At 24.9% G+C, this 16,274-nt stretch overlaps 1 protein-coding gene across 1 annotated transcript; it reads right to left on the reverse strand.

Annotated features, from left to right (window-relative positions):
- Nucleotides 1-701: 701 nt before the first annotated feature.
- On the reverse strand, nucleotides 702-1,376 carry LOC145841327 (14-3-3 protein 2-like). Its single transcript, XM_082948690.1, has one exon. The coding sequence runs from the start codon at nucleotides 1,374-1,376 to the stop codon at nucleotides 702-704; it is 675 nt and encodes a 224-aa protein (XP_082804816.1).
- Between the last annotated feature and the right edge of the window lie 14,898 nt (nucleotides 1,377-16,274).

The raw sequence follows: 16,274 nt of genomic DNA on the forward strand, positions 1-16,274 counted from the left end.
TATTTTTATAAATTAATCTTTCAACAGACTTTAGCAAAAAATGTTTTAATGAAAAACTGTTTTCCTCAACAAAGTTTCAGATGAAAAACGATTTGGATTCAAACGTCAGATATTGACAAATCGCGTTTGCTTTTTAGAGAAAAGAAAAAAAAAGAAAAAGTTTATTTACTTTTTAGAGGTAAAAAGTTCATCTTTACTAAACTTTTTTAAAAAACTAGAATCTACAAAAAATTTTTTATTCTGACAAACATATTAAAAAACATGTTTCTTCGACAATGATTAAGTACTGAATACTTATTTCTTTCAGCTTGAATATTAAATTAATTAACATTTTTAACCAATGTTAAACTTCGCATTCAAGTGCTGTAATCTAAATAACTATAAATAAGTATTTTAAAATTTTAAATGCTCATTTTATTTGGTATATAAGAATCGTTTTAATATGTAGTTATACAAATAGTTCTTAAATATTTTTTACTTATAATTTTACTTATTTATAATTTTATTACTAGTTTCCTATAAAAAATGTTCAATCTAAGCAACTTAGTTTATTACAAAAAAAAAGTTTCAATAACGAAACTTAACTCGTCAACTCGCATAAAAGAAAACTTATATAGTAAAGATAAAATATGTTTTAAGTATAGAAGTTTGTGCTTCAATTTATACCAACATATTTTGAAAACTGTTAAAACGTAAATAAACTAACTCCAACTGTCAATAAGTTCTTTCAGATTTTCTAGTATTATATCAGCTGCGTCTCTTAACTGTTCTGGCAAATCATGTAACCCGGATAAACCTTTTTCGTGGGCTGCAGTAGCAATAGAACGAGCTTTATCAGCTAAACTAATCGAATTAAAAAGAAAGCCAGAGTAAAACCACGCAACTTTAATTGCAACTGGATGTGCTGGATTGAGATTTTTATTCGCTAAATCAAATGCTTCTTCAAAAAGGATTGATGCTTTATTCTCTAGTTCTCTATCTTCCCCTGATGCAACAAAATATTTATTTTCATGTTGAACACCTAGAAAAGATTTGTAATCAGCAACTGCCTCGATAGTGGTGTCTCTTTTAATCCAATAACTATTAAACAACTCAATAGCCTCATCAGATATCCTTTTTGTTTCTGATTGTGCTTTCAGATTTATTTCCCTTTGTAGTTTTTCATCGACACTTGAGTCATCACAGGAAACAAAAGACTTTCTATATGGAAGTTTATATTTTTGGTAACTGTTGAATATCATACTTCTTTCTTCAAAATTAAGAGGCGTGCTCATTTTTATTACTTCCTTCATGTAGCTAATTACATCCTCATAACGACCATTTTCATAACACATTTCAGCAAGAGACACTAATTCACTTCTACTAAACTGAGCCATTTATAAGTTTTAGCTGAAAAATGTAGTTATTTCAGATAATATATAAAAATTTAAGTAGTCATAAAAAAGAAAGGTATGAATAGAAATCTGAGTTTTTTTTCCTTTTTATAAACTAGATAAGTATTTAGATGTTAAATTAATTATTTTTTTTAACAATATACAGTTTAAGCTTAAGCCTTTTTATAAACATTTAAGCTTTTCTATGAAGGTACTTATACTTTATTAGTTTATCAGAGTTCAATATAATTAACCATTAGCAATCATGCTAGAAACTACTAACAAAATATGTTTTCAGCAAGTATTTTTAAATTAAGTTTTTATTAAAAACTATAATTAATAGAAATAAATGTTACAAAGAACGGGATAAAAAAATTAATAAAAAGTAGTGAAACCATCTCATGGTCTAAAAAACGACAACATCATATAATATTTTTTTATTTGCAATGTTTTTAATATTTAGTTAGTTTACATTTTATAGAATGATTCTGTTGTGTTTATTAATTAAAGAAAATAAATTCAAAATGTAGTGCTATTAAATACATTAAGAGATATTAAAAACATAGTGTTTTATTGTAATCAATACAATATCATTTTTAGGTTGTACCTTTTTTGCATAAATAATATTTAGTTAAATATATTAAGTTTGATTGTAACGTTTAGCTGCTTATTATGTTAAGGTTTATCAACAATACTTCAAAGACTTAGTTTTGTCTGATTTATAATTATCTAAAGGAGAAACTTTACATTAGATATAGTTTATGTCGTGTGTTTTGAATTTAAATGTTTAGTCTAGATTTAATTAAAAAATATATTTAGTTTGAACAACTTTTGTTTAATATTCCAAACCAGATAAGTTTTGTGGGGAAGGACACTGGCGCATGCGTGTCACTTAAAAAAAATGGAGAAGAAAAAAAAGAATGTATCATCTTTATCCCTTTTTATATATTTCTCAGTTTAAATTGCTTTTTTTTTAACTATGTTTATTTAGATTTCGAAAAATTAAACGAATCTTGGAATACCAATTTCCAAATATACTGATTTGGTGCGTAAGAGCAAGTGTGCACCAACCTTGATGAAAAACTCCATAAGGAAACATTCTATAGCTTCATAAACTTCATAGAAATTCAAACTCAAAAAGAACGCAACTACTTAGAGCACCACAGTATTATAACACTTATGACAAATTTTTCTAAAAGGACAAATTCTAACATTTTTTTAACAAATTATGAAGCTTAACCTGTTTTATAGTGATAATGATTCAAATATAAACAAGTTAAAATAAAAAAGCAATAAATAACTAATAATAAAGAAAAAAATAAATTCATATTAAAAAGAAAAGATATTAATAACATAATTTTATAAAATCAGTAATAAAAAGCAAACAATATTTATAAAAATAAATACAATAAAATAAAAAATAATAAATAAACACTTCATACTTGGATTACAGTGTTAACCTCACTATACAAAAAAATGTTTTTAAATTCTAATAACTTAAATTGTTTAGTAAAATTAGTTTCTTTTCATATTAAGATAAAAAACAAATCAAAGTATGTGACTCTATCAGTCATAGTGTTAAAAAATTTATCAATTTTTGTAGCAAGTTATATTAGAATTTTTTTGGTCACATCTTGAAGAAATTTAAAGCAACTTGTACAAATAGACCTTTTTCAATTTTATTTTAATCTAAAGACAAAATTGATTAATTTTAAATTTAAAATTATTTAATTATTATATAAACTACATTGAAAAATGGTGTTTTTAAAATCATCTTTCTACCAACTGTTTGCGACATTTGAAAAGTACTATTTTCTAAAGATCTTAGATAAACTGATTTTAAGATAAGAGAAAAGATATATTTTATTTTAAACTTTTTGAAAATTTGGAAAAAAGTTGACCTTTAAAAGTTTAACTTTTAAACATTTTGTTTTGTATCAGAAACTTTTAGTAAACTTTTTCCGCATACTCAGGATAATTTAGGATTTACTAAAGTTTTTGAACACTTTAGTATGACTCAGTAGAGTTCATGATATTTCAGAGCATTTTAAGTCTTTTCTTTTTTTTTAACTTAAGTTGACTTTGGATAGCTTGTTTAAAAAAAAAAACTCAGGGTATTTTTAATGCTTTTTAAACCTTTTCTGAAAAATGTTGTTATAGGTCGTAAATGAGATTTAGTTAATTTAATTGAATTTTATGTTGTTTTCTAACTAATTTTGTTGAAGAGCTCAGTTTTTGTTACTTAAAAAAAACTATAAAGGAATTTAAAATGCTCATGATGACTCAGAAAATTTAAAAACTAGCTAAGGACAGTTTTTTTGACAAAATGAGTGGCAATGCAATCCTGATATCTTTAAAGTTTTTTTTTGTGAAATGTGTATTGTAATATTTTAAAAATAAGCAAAAACTTGTTTTTATTTACTTTTTGATTGTTACTAAGAAAATATGCAAAGTAATATTGTATGGAACATTGAAAATCTAAATAAATGTCAATATTGAAAATTATCTAAAGTTAAAAAGCTCAAATTGAAAAATAGAAGACCAACACCAGATATTACTATTACTTAAGACTGCAGTTCAAGTGGTATGAAATTTTTATTTTTAAATCGTTTAAAATACAGATTTTGTTCATTTGTTAAGATATATTTTTACAGTTGTATATTGTAATATAGCTAAAAACATATAAACAATACAATTTTTATAATAATAAAAACATTTTTTAAGAGTTCTTTTAAAAAAAAATTAAAACTGAAGATTTTACAGTTTTGTTTAAAAAATTAATAATAGACATAAAGATAGTATTTAAATGCCGCGATATCTTAAAGTATGAGTTATTTAATTTAAAAACAATTCTATCTTATCGATTTAAAATAGATATTGATTTTATTTTGTTTTTATCTTTAAAAATATTTAGCTATTTCACATAAAAAAAATCGCTTTCAAATATGTATTATTAATTTTGATAGGGTTTTTTAATTTTTATGCAATGTAATATTTTTTTGAATACCAAAATTTTTGAGGTATATAAAACCGTTGAAAATTTTTTGTGCTACTTTCTTGTTATTTAGGTATTAAGTTTTACTGTTATTAAATTTTAGGTTTCAAACTTGCCATAAAACAGTTTTTCACTATGTCTTTTGTTTTAAATTTGTCATTTAACTTTTTTTTGACAACTTTTGATTTGTATTTATACAAAATATAAAAATATGCAATATTCTAAGTTCATCTTGCTATAATTTTTTATAATTCAGTGTAATTTTTAAAGATTAATACTTAAACCACATTAAATTAGCAAGCAATCTATTATAATTGTAAAATTTAACTTTCTTTTCCTCAAAAATATTTTTTTTAATATATATAACTTGCAATGAGGTGCTGTTATCATTGTTGTATTCTATATTAAAGAGATTGATATGTTTTTCTTTAATAAAACAGATAATTTTGTTTTATAAAATATCTTATTTTTTTTAGAATTTGCTTTAATTAGTAAAAACAAATATTAAGTAAGTTTGAAATTGTTCAAGTATAAATAATTCTAATAAAGTTTTTTTTTTAATTGTTTAATTTGAAATTCATAATTATTTTTTAGAAAAGTGACCTCGAATTTATTTTATTTAGTAAAATTATTTCAATTGTATTACTTATAAAAGATCTTTTTATAGCTAATTACAAAAGTCTTAAGTTAAAGGATTTTTTGAGGAAAAATAATTTGCACATCCCTTGACCAAAGTACTAGACTACGCGACTGTTCCAAATACAAAATAAAATAAATAATAAAACAAAAATTAATAATTTGTCGCTACAACTTATTTAATTGTGTATAAAAAAAACAGCTACATTAATTGAAAATGCATTTAGAAAATTTTAAAGTTGAAAAACTATTTACAAAATGTGTAAGAAACGTATAAAAAATTTAAATCTTGAAAAAATAGTGTATATTGAGCTTTATCAACAAAATTGTATGTATTGTTATGGCTTAAAAGACTGTTTTTCAAGTATACTATTTTGCTGTTTACTACTTATGTTTATATAACTTACTGTTAAAAAACAAAAAAATCAATATTAAGTTACAATAAAAATCTTTTTAGTGATACAATAAAATGTTTTATCGAAAATATTGTAATAAAATTATTTGAAAAAAATTAGAAATAAACAATGTTTATAAAGCTTATTACTAAGTAAAAATTAACTAATGTAATATATTGTACAAATAAATCGATATTATACTTAATTTTAGAATACTTAAGTACACACCAGGGGCGTAGCGTTGGGAGGGACACTTGCGCATGCGTGACACCTAAAAAGAAAAAAAAATGTCAAACAGATATTTATATTATCTTCATTCTTTATTATGATTTTTCATTTATTATTTTCTTGCGATTTTTCTACATTTTATTTATTTACTAATTTTTTTTATAACTTTTTTGAATTTTTTTCATTATTTATTTTTTTTAATTTTTTACTACCACTGTTACTCCTTACCCTCGTTCGGTAAGCGCTTCTTGAATTGACCGGGTGGATTTTGAACGCAGGTGGATTTTGATCGCGGGTTGATTTTGAACGTGTCCCACATTTATTTAGGTATAAGTTTTCAGTTTCATAAAAAAAGACATATTATGGTGACATCAAACGAGCTATTAAAATTATTTTTTTTTTTATAAATTAATGCAGTACTTACCTTAATGTTATGTTAGTAATAAAAAACAGTTGGACGTTTCAACAAGCTTCAAGTTGTTTATAAACTTCATAAATTTAAAAGTTGCTTTAATGCTAAAGTGTACGAATATAAAGTAACTAACCGTGTTACTTATAAAACGTGTTAGTTATGGAAAAAACTACATATATATTTGTTTTAGCTTTAAAAAATCTTAAACCAACCGTATTTTTTATAATGTAGGTATTGTGTAATGTACTTGCAGTTTTCAGCTCACAGTAGTGCTTTTTAAATGAGTTTACTTTTACCTTTACGTTTTGCTTTGAAATTATCTTTTTCTCTTAGTGTTATACATTTTTAAAATACACGACTCGCGATTGCTATTTCAACGAGTCCGGCCCTCAAAAGTTATTTTTTGGTTAATCTGACCTGCTGACTTAAAAGGTTACCTACCCTTATACTAATATTAAGTTTTCAAAGGTAATTCTATAAAGCAACACATTAAAGCTTGAATCAGCACTACCTACTCTTGTTTTGAGAAAGTAACCCCAATAACAATCTAATTAGCTCTTTTAGTATTTTTCTACTTTAGCTTTCTTAAAAGATTTAAAATAATTAGTCTTTAAAATAAATTCGAATTAAATAATATTTTTCCATATCTATATTTTAGTAAATTGCAAATTTACAATCGTTTGGAAAATTTGAAAACTTGTTGTGTTCGCTAAAAATTTTAGTATTAGTTTCAAATGTAAACAAAACTAAGTTCATGATAAAATCTAACTAAAATTTATAAAAACTTAAAACTAGTAATTTAATACCATTTTTATACAAGTAGCAGTTTTTTGTGGCATTTAACAATTATTTTGAACTGAAAAATGTATATAGCTTGGTTTCTGTTTCTGTGAACCCTTTTATATTTGAATAATCCTAAACAGACCATTCTAGTTTGTTTTCAGTCTATTATATAAATGATAAGTTTTGGTACTAATCTATGATTTTTAATTTTTAATATTTAAATCAGTTTTTTAACACTAAAGCAGCAATTCTTAATCTGGGGTAAATTTACCTGTAGGGTTACCACGTTGTTTTAAGGGATACATTTTCTTTATTATAAGTTATGTTAATAATTGTTTATTAGTTGTCATTTTAATTTTTAAATTAGTTTATAACTCTAATTACTTTAGTTTAAATAAAATCATTAAATTTTGATATTTTTATATTTAGTTAGCTTAAAGTTCAAGAAGTACCGTCATTGTTCTATTGAAACACATTATTGAGTATTGGAGGTAAATTTAGTAATAATCTTCTAAAAAGGGGTAAAACATGAAGAAAAGGTTAATAACCGCTGTGTTCTAAAAATCTTTAAGCCGAGTGCCTACAGTTGTGAAATTGTTACTTGCTGGCATTTTGTTAGTTTTTTAAGGTATTTAAAGATTTAAAAATATTGTCAGTTAATATTTATTATTCTTTTAGCCAAAATAAAAGCTTTAATCTTTAATAAAATTATTTTTGTGCAAATATCAATAGGAGTGAGTTTGTTAGGCTGTATGTTACATTCTTTTACTTACGCGAATACTATTATCGCAGCACTGTGGTGAAGTTCAACTTTGATAACTTATAAACTATTTTAGTTATTAAACAAACCTAAACATTTACAAAAGCTTATTTGATTTGAAATCGCTTATTTGAAAAGAATTTGAAATTATTCCCCTTTTTCTTTAAACTAATATTGCTCCTAAAAAAGTGAACTAATTATTTAAACTTCGTTTCTTACTAAGTATCGCCCTCTAACAGAAAAAATTCCCCACAAAAAGATGATATTGTTTTTGGAAAACCCATGTATAAGGTAATAACAAGCAGCATAGAATCACTTTATTATGATATTTTTAAAACTATGTTGATTTGATTGCATATAAAACTTATTTTTTGGTTCATACGTCGAACTATTTTTTCAACTTTCTAATCAATAAATACCGTAACATAAACAAAACGTTTTTATTAAACTTATAATTGAAATATGATATTTATTCTTATTTAGTTTAGCTTTTGTTCAAACAATAATTCTACTGTTTATAAATTTTCATAATCAAAACTTAATTCTAGTTATGTAATCAATAGGCTAGTTTATAATTTATATCATTTCTGTTTAAAATAAAAAGAATAATATTACAAAATATAAACTATACGTTGTAAACGATAAGTACTATTTCTTTTTAATATAACCTGCTACAAACGTTTACAATGAATATTTTCAATTATTTACAAAAGGCTGCCGAACACTTGATTAAAATTAAAGTTATTTTGTTGGAACAACGCGTTTTAAACACCTTCAATATTCTTAAGTCTAATTAAATCGTTAACGGTTAAAATAACTAAATAATAAAAATGTCATGAACTATTAGCTTTCAATTTTAAGCAATAACAATTTTGAGTTTCTTGTAGCGACAACACCTTTTGCATTATGACGTAACAATTTTATGCTACACATGCATCGCAAAAAGTAAATCTTATAGTTTGTAAATCAAAAAACTAAATGTGATAGTTGTTATATTGTGATCTAGTGTGATGTGGTAGTTGTATCGTTGTGATCTACTGTAATGTGAAAGTTGTATCGTTGTAATCTACTGTGATGTGATAGTTGTATCGTTACGATCCACTGTGATCTGATAGTTATATTGTTGCAATCAACTGTAATCTGATAGTTGAGAATAAATATCAATAGAAGAATTTAAACTAGTCAGGTCACGAATTAATACAATTAGTTGTACTATATAAAACTAAGTTAAAAAACTATATAATTGTTAAACATTTTTTTAAATAAAAAACATTTATCAAATTATTTCATTAAATCGTTATGGTTTAACTTAAAATACCTGTTTTTGAGCAACTTTAGGTATAGTTTGTTGTGATGAAATGAGCAAACGAAAAATGTATAAATTTTTTTAAAGAATTGTAAACAGAGCACTTAGATAAATATTGTTATAAGAAATATGGTAAAAGTGTTCAGAAATTAAGAAATAAAAAGTGGAAGTCTGTAACTGTATGATTCAAGTCTTTTTATAATTAAGTTTAACAACAAGGTTTTACTAGCTAACTTAAATGACTATTTTAAAAGTATAAATAAGTATTGTATGAGGTCTTTGGAAAAATACATTTTTTTAACCTAGACTTCATATAATAAGAGTGGTCATACATCTTTAGTCAACCTAAATTTCTACATTACATTTTTTGTAGATGGTTCAGTTCACATTAACATTTCAATCATATTATGAAAAAAAAAGAATAGGTAAAGTATTAGCTTAAAACACTAACCAATTTTTAAATAAAAATAATTCAGCTTATTTTATTTCTACCTTTTTAAAAGAAGGTCAAACCCATCTTTCAATCTTGTTATAATTAAATGTTTTAAATCTAAAGTTATTTTATTCTTCTACCTTAAATTATTTTAAATTTTTAGGATTAAACTTTAGTTTCACTTGTATGTTGTTAGAAATGTTTTTGTGTATAGTTTTAATACAAAAGTTCTAAATAATTATTTTGTAAATGTTTTTTAAACCATTGTATTTGTTTATTTTTAGCTTTTCATACTTATTAAAGTGAGTGATAAGATGTTGAAATGCATGAAAAGTAGGACGAATCAAAATTTAAAAAAAATATTTGCACAAAAAAATTAAGAAATTCAAGTACCACTTAAATAGATTTTAAAAGCTCTGAAGAGTTTAAGCTTCGGCTAAAAGAAGCTTTGTTTTGTTAAACAACCAATCAACTCTAATAGGTAATTTTTATAAAATATCTCACTTTTTTGAATGAAAATTTAAGGTATTAAACTTTAATTTGAGAATCACTATTTATAATTTTGAAAGTTATGTGTTAAGTTAGTGTTTTTTTAGGTCACAAAAGCCAAAAAAGAATTTTTCAAATGTTTTTTATATAGAAGACCATACAACAATATTATCTAAATTAGACAGAAGTATTTTTGATTTTATAAAATAGAAATCAAACATTATAAGTAGCCTATTATACTATCAAATTGTTAACATGTTTAAGTTAACAAATCTTGCCGAAGCAAGTTTGCATTACATACTTGCATAGTTTGCATAACGTTGCTTCACTAATGGAAACTGGTTATTACAAAGAATTGGACTTAAAAGTTGTTAGGGAAGTTTTTTTCTCATCTGCAGTCCACATTAGTTTTAAACTTGAAGTATTTGATGCTGCTGATGATTGGATTAGCTACAATAACACAGAAAGTAAAAAAATTCCAAAATGTGTTTTGTTAAACGTAAGACTTCAATTAATATTAAAACCTGCATTAGAACATTTCTTTGTGAAACTGATTTTTTTATTAATGAAGAGAGTAGAGTTGTGATACTAAACATTTTGTCGTTTAAACTAAGTTAAAGAAAAATTAGTGAAAAACAACATAACTTCTTTTACTAGTAAATATTGCAGTCAGAACGCATTTGACATTATTTTTAGTGAAGGAGAAAGTTATTCTAAAAAACTAAATTAACCAGTGTCAATGAAAAGCCCCTTAAGGGTGAAAAAACTTGTAGGTTTTTAATATAAAGTATCTTTTCTGGAAAAAGTGTGTTTATGAGGTGAAATTTATGTACTACTTAAACACTTAGAACAAACTTCATTAGAATAATAAAACACTCAATTTTACAAAAAAGTTGAAAACTAAAATAAATTTCATGATTGTCATCAATTCTATGTTTGTACCATTCCGATAACAGACAAAATAATCGTGTTCCAGGAAGATGAAACTGAAGTTATTTCTTACGACGTTGATATAGACGAATGGAAGGAAGAAAGACTTTAAATTGAAAATTGTTTTGTATCCTGATGCTGTATTAAAATTTCAAAGTTCAAGTAAAAATACCCTAGAAATTTTTTTTATCTAATATTTTGTGCACTTTTAAGCCTTTTAATTTTTGGGCTTACTTATTTATAAGTAAAATTTTGGTTAAGCCTAAAAAGTAAATATTAGAAGTATTTAAAAATTTAATCTTAAATATAAGTTATATCTAAACACTTTGGTAAAGTTTTTTAAATGTTTGCTCTTTTAAAGTTAACTGTTCGACTAGTAAACACAAACTGTTTTTTTATGAAGTGAATGGTGGTATCAAAAAAATAAAATACATAAATCTGTGTTGTAAACTTGTTTCAAAAGTAATAGAAGATTATGAAATACTAAAAAATTTGTAAGTTGTCAACTTACAGCAAGAAATATTTAATATGATTAAGACAAAAATGTATCTAAAAAGGAAATCAAGTGAAACTGTTAAGCTTTGTGCTTTTAAATACAAACTTTTGTATAACATATTGTTTTGCGATATAGCTACAAATAATGTAGAAGTTTTTTTTTTTAAAGTAAATAGTCTATATTTTTTTAGTAGTTTTGCAAACTGAATTTAAAAGTATTTAAAACTACCCCAGTAAGTTTTAAAACATTATTTCAAGAAACTTTGTTAACACAAAGAGCAAACCAAATACATTTTTCAGTGAATTTCAAAATTTCATCAGTCAACGTCTCCATAACAGTTTTGCCATAGTTTTTTTTCGTATGTCAGTTTATAATAAGTTAAAAGATAACTTATAACTTAAAATAACCAAACTTTGAAAAAGAGTATGAAAACTTTAAGCGCTTGATGAAAGATTGATTGGTATAGTTTTTTTTTTAATTCGATAAACTTTAAATGATTTTATACATATCTTACCTATGTTCAATTTAAAGTAAACTTGTTAACGTACGGTCGTTATCAAATAACAGAAGTCTAAATCTTAAAACAATAACATCAGGTGTTTAACATAGAAATACTCTGTTTTAATTACATTTAATCTGAAAATTTTAAGTATTTTACATGTTTAATTGTGCTTTCATAGTTTTGTACCTTTATATCACAAACAGTTTATTTATGTACCTAGTTGCAGTATTTTTTTCTACATATTATTTTTTCATGAAACTCTAACTATAAAAACTTATTATAAAATAGTACATTATTTACTAAAACAAGTCTGCTAGTTGCATTAGTAAATAGTTCACAGTCTCAGGGTGTTTCAATAATTTGTTAGAAAATACATTTTGTTGTAAGTACTAAAGTTGGCGCTCAGTTTTTAAATGAATTTTTTTTTTGGTACATAACATTCAAACGTCATAAAAAGAAAGCGCGCTAAATTCTTTAAGTTTTTCTGACTGAAAGCAATTGTTAACCGCATTTATTAAAGATCACAGCAATTCACTGAGATAAAATTTTCAACCAAGTTAGACTTTTATTAATTTCTTTTTTATTTGTCCAAATGTAATAGTCTTCATTTTAAGGAATGGAAGTAATAAGTTAACTTTAAATAAACTCATTAGACAGTAGATGTTATTTTTATAACCAAATTTTTTTTAAAACTAGGTTTGAAGATCTAAGTGTTTTCGTTAATTACAGCATTCTTGAAATCACAATTAGCATAAAGAAGGCGTACGATAATTGGATTACTGTTGGCTTATTTTTTTTAACTTACTTTAGTTTCCCAACTGTCTTCTAGTGATCTCTCCCTTAAAATATTTGATACTGGTAATGGTAAACTGTGGTTTAACATGTAGGATTCTTGGTTTCTTCTGTTTGAAAAACAACAGCATATATTAATGGATTAAATAAAACTAATGACATTTTTATACTTCCTTATACTACCTATTGATATCTTTTTAAGATAAATGTAGTACGACCTTCTGGATTCTATCTTTAATCATCCAAGTCCTAACCGTTTTCTGTTCTGTTTTTTATCCATGTTCTGTGCTTCAATGTTCCAAAACAGCTCTTTATGCTCTGAAATTATATTTATTTAATTTGAGAGCTCTAAAGTGTTTTAATTAAAGAATGTTAAACATACATGGTTGTTGAAGACATCTTTATTTCCCATTAAGAACAACAGGATGGCCGTCCACAGGGTCAGGATTGCAGCCATGTACTTTTAAAATAGAATCCAAAAATATTAATTTTGTGTGTGCCATGGCTGGTCTTGACCCAATAGATTCTTTCGCACCTTTAATGTTCTATTAAAAAATAAACCATATAACAGGTAAAATATTTTTTGTACACGTACAAACTATAAAATATTTGACAAACGGTATACCTTTGAAAATTTAACAAGGTATCTCACCGGACAAGTCTTTACAGTTAAACATTTGGGTATAAGAATTATTTTGTGCGACTATTTGGAGCAGTAGGAAATTTTATTTTTTAGTTCACAATTTTTTACCTGCTAGTGGATCAATTTTCTTATTATCTACAAAAATCTTAAGTTTATTTGAATTAATTTCAAGAAATGTCTGGTGGTTTAGATAAAAATAATCCTTAACTTTTCTGACAAAACACAAGTAATAAATAATTATCACTATCGGACAATTTTTAATTTTGTTATTATCATTATGATGAATTTGAAACAAGTTTTTGTAATACTTAAAATTCAAGGTTAAATTTTTTGACTGAACAGCAATTTACAACTTTCTTCTACTACGAATCTCAATTTTCATTATCACCGTCATTATGTAAATAAAATTACATATGAGTTTGTTCAACTTCTTATTTGCATCATTTGGAAAACTTATCTTTTAATTTATAAAGTGCTTTAAACTTTTGCTTTTTTGACTGAGATCTAAATCTTTCATTTTTCAAAGGCGAGATTCTCCTTATTTTTCTGGTTGAAGGTCTTTTTAGTAACTTTTAAAAACAAGGTTTAAATTTTCTGCCGTATTTGTCAAAAGAGTAAACACAAAAGTTTTAAGTAAAGTTTCTATAAATTAACTACCACTAGATCTCTTTTCTTGATATTTTTTAAAGAGCTTTTAAAAAAGAAGTTAATTCACCATTTTAAGAGACTTCTACTTTAAAAACCTCATCAAAAGTTGTTTCTTCTAACTATTTATTTTTTTCTTAGGTTTTCAGAAAAGTCTGCATTCTTGTGAAATCTTTATCTTTACAAAAAAATGTGCAAAATTATATCTAATGATTAAAAATTTCGTAATTGAAGTAGTAAAATTTTTGTTTCTAATTGTCTAACATTAAATAAGATTAATTACCTTTAATTTGATGCAAAAAATCCTATCTACGTGCAATTAAAAAAAAGTCTTAATTATTAGTTTTTAATTGCAGATAGAATACTTTCTGCATTAATTTAAAATACGATGCCCAATATAAAGCTATCTAGTTTATCCTGTATAATAAATTACGAGTTTAAGTTGTAAACTGTAAGTCTTAAACCCAAAAACTAGCTAAACATATCTTTAACAGCAAATATTTTCATATTAGTAAAAAGTCTTTAATAATTTTTTCTGCAATCAGCAATATGTTTCAAAAAAACATAATTATTCCGCACTAATTATTTTAGATACAAAAGTAGAAAACCTTGTCAAAACATTTGTCACTGTATTATCTGTGAAAAGTATGATCAATTTTACTGAAGTATAAATACCATGTTCCCACATTTACAATAAATAGATGTGGTACATCAACTGTTTTTTCCGATTTTTTCTCGCCAAGCTCTGTCTTAAGTGGATTAACTGCAATCTCTGATTGAAATCATTCTTTCTAGATGTTACTACATTACACCTTCAAACTATTTTTTTATAATAACACTATTTTCTAGAACATAGAAGTTATTTGGTTTGTCAGTTTTTAACATATCTTCTAAAGAAATTGTTTGCTTACTGTTTTTATTTAGTGCTTTTTTGAAATATTTGTATTAGCACGGGTGCTGTTTTGGGATTTGTTAAATATAGTTGTTAAGCTTATAGATTTTATCTTAAGCTGTTTTTATTTATATTTTTACATTTTTAATTCCTTACCTTAATAATCTATTTTCTAATAAAATAATACGTACTACATGATCCTCATTCCAGTACGACTTTACGGACTTGGCATCTCTGCTTGTTTTATTTATGCAGAAGGCAAGTCCATTTTAATCAACTGCTGGATTGTCTTCGTCAATAATTTATTCTTCTGGATCAATACTACAATCATACACTTAATGATTTCTCATATAGAGAACTTCGTTATGTCTAAAAGGTTTAATTATGTTAAGTAAAGTATAACCTATATCTTCTTCGTGCTGCTTCTATAAAGCTTCCAATTTCCTAAACTTTCCTTCTTTTTGTGAAATCATTTCTAGCTTTGTTTTCTTAATCCGGATGACATAATTGGTGGTTTTTAAAATAGGAAAAAAGAGCTCTTACAGCTTGGTTGTTTTACCAAAAATTTCAACAAAACAGCAGTCCACAATGGAATGATTGGAGCCCACTGTCGAAGGAAATACGTGATGAACCAGGGCAAATGATGTTTCTCTTACTGCAGTAACTGACGAGTGTGCACAAGTAAAATTACTTAATATAAGGATTTGAAAAGTCTAGTTTGGTATACAAACTTTTTCCTGATTACATAAGCTGGGCCTTATGCATCTAGGATAGAAAGGCTTCTAGAATATGTAGCTGATTAGAGTTTTTTCTAAAACTGAAAAGCTCTCTTTTTTATAATTTTTCGCACACTCATGATTGTCCAACAAATGTTGCCCATTCGCCGAGATGTGTTTTTTCGTCGGTTTATTAATAAATTGTATCACAATTTACCGTTTAAATATTTATTGCTTAAAGAATAAAGAAAGCGTTTTAGCTGGATTACTTGTCACGTGTTTTCCTTCCACAACATTTTCTCAATTATTTTGTCTTTGTTGGCAATATATTAGATTTTTAGTTTTTATGTACTACAACATAAATATTTGTTTTAGTGCTAGTTAAAATAATAATGCATATGTACTCAAAAGTTTTTTTTACATATAATTCAGAGTTTTTAAAAAATAAAGATTTACCATACTAACAATTTGCTTAAGTCTCTAACTAGTTTTTACTTAAAACTAAATCTTTATTATTTGGGTGTTGAACATTTTTTTGTCTGTAAGATAAGTTAAGAAAATTTGGCTTGTATTCGCAGTTTGCAATAGTACAAACATTGTGTAAAAACCAATATAGTTTTTCTCAATTTGAAGAAATTTTCAAGGCTTTTATGTGAGTTGTGTAATTAATATACTGGAAAACTTTGTAAATTTGTTTATTTTTAATATTTCGTGTACAAAACTCATGACTGTTTTATCATTTTTATAGTCTCCTTGTTTTACATTTCACAAAATTTATTAACAACTAATGAGCTCAGGAGACACGAACATATCCCGCCATAAATTCATTTTTAATTGAGATTGAAAAT

This window comes from Thalia democratica, chromosome 1 (genome assembly GCF_965202585.1).
Source record: "Thalia democratica chromosome 1, ktThaDemo2.hap1.1, whole genome shotgun sequence".
Lineage (NCBI taxonomy): Eukaryota > Metazoa > Chordata > Thaliacea > Salpida > Salpidae > Thalia > Thalia democratica.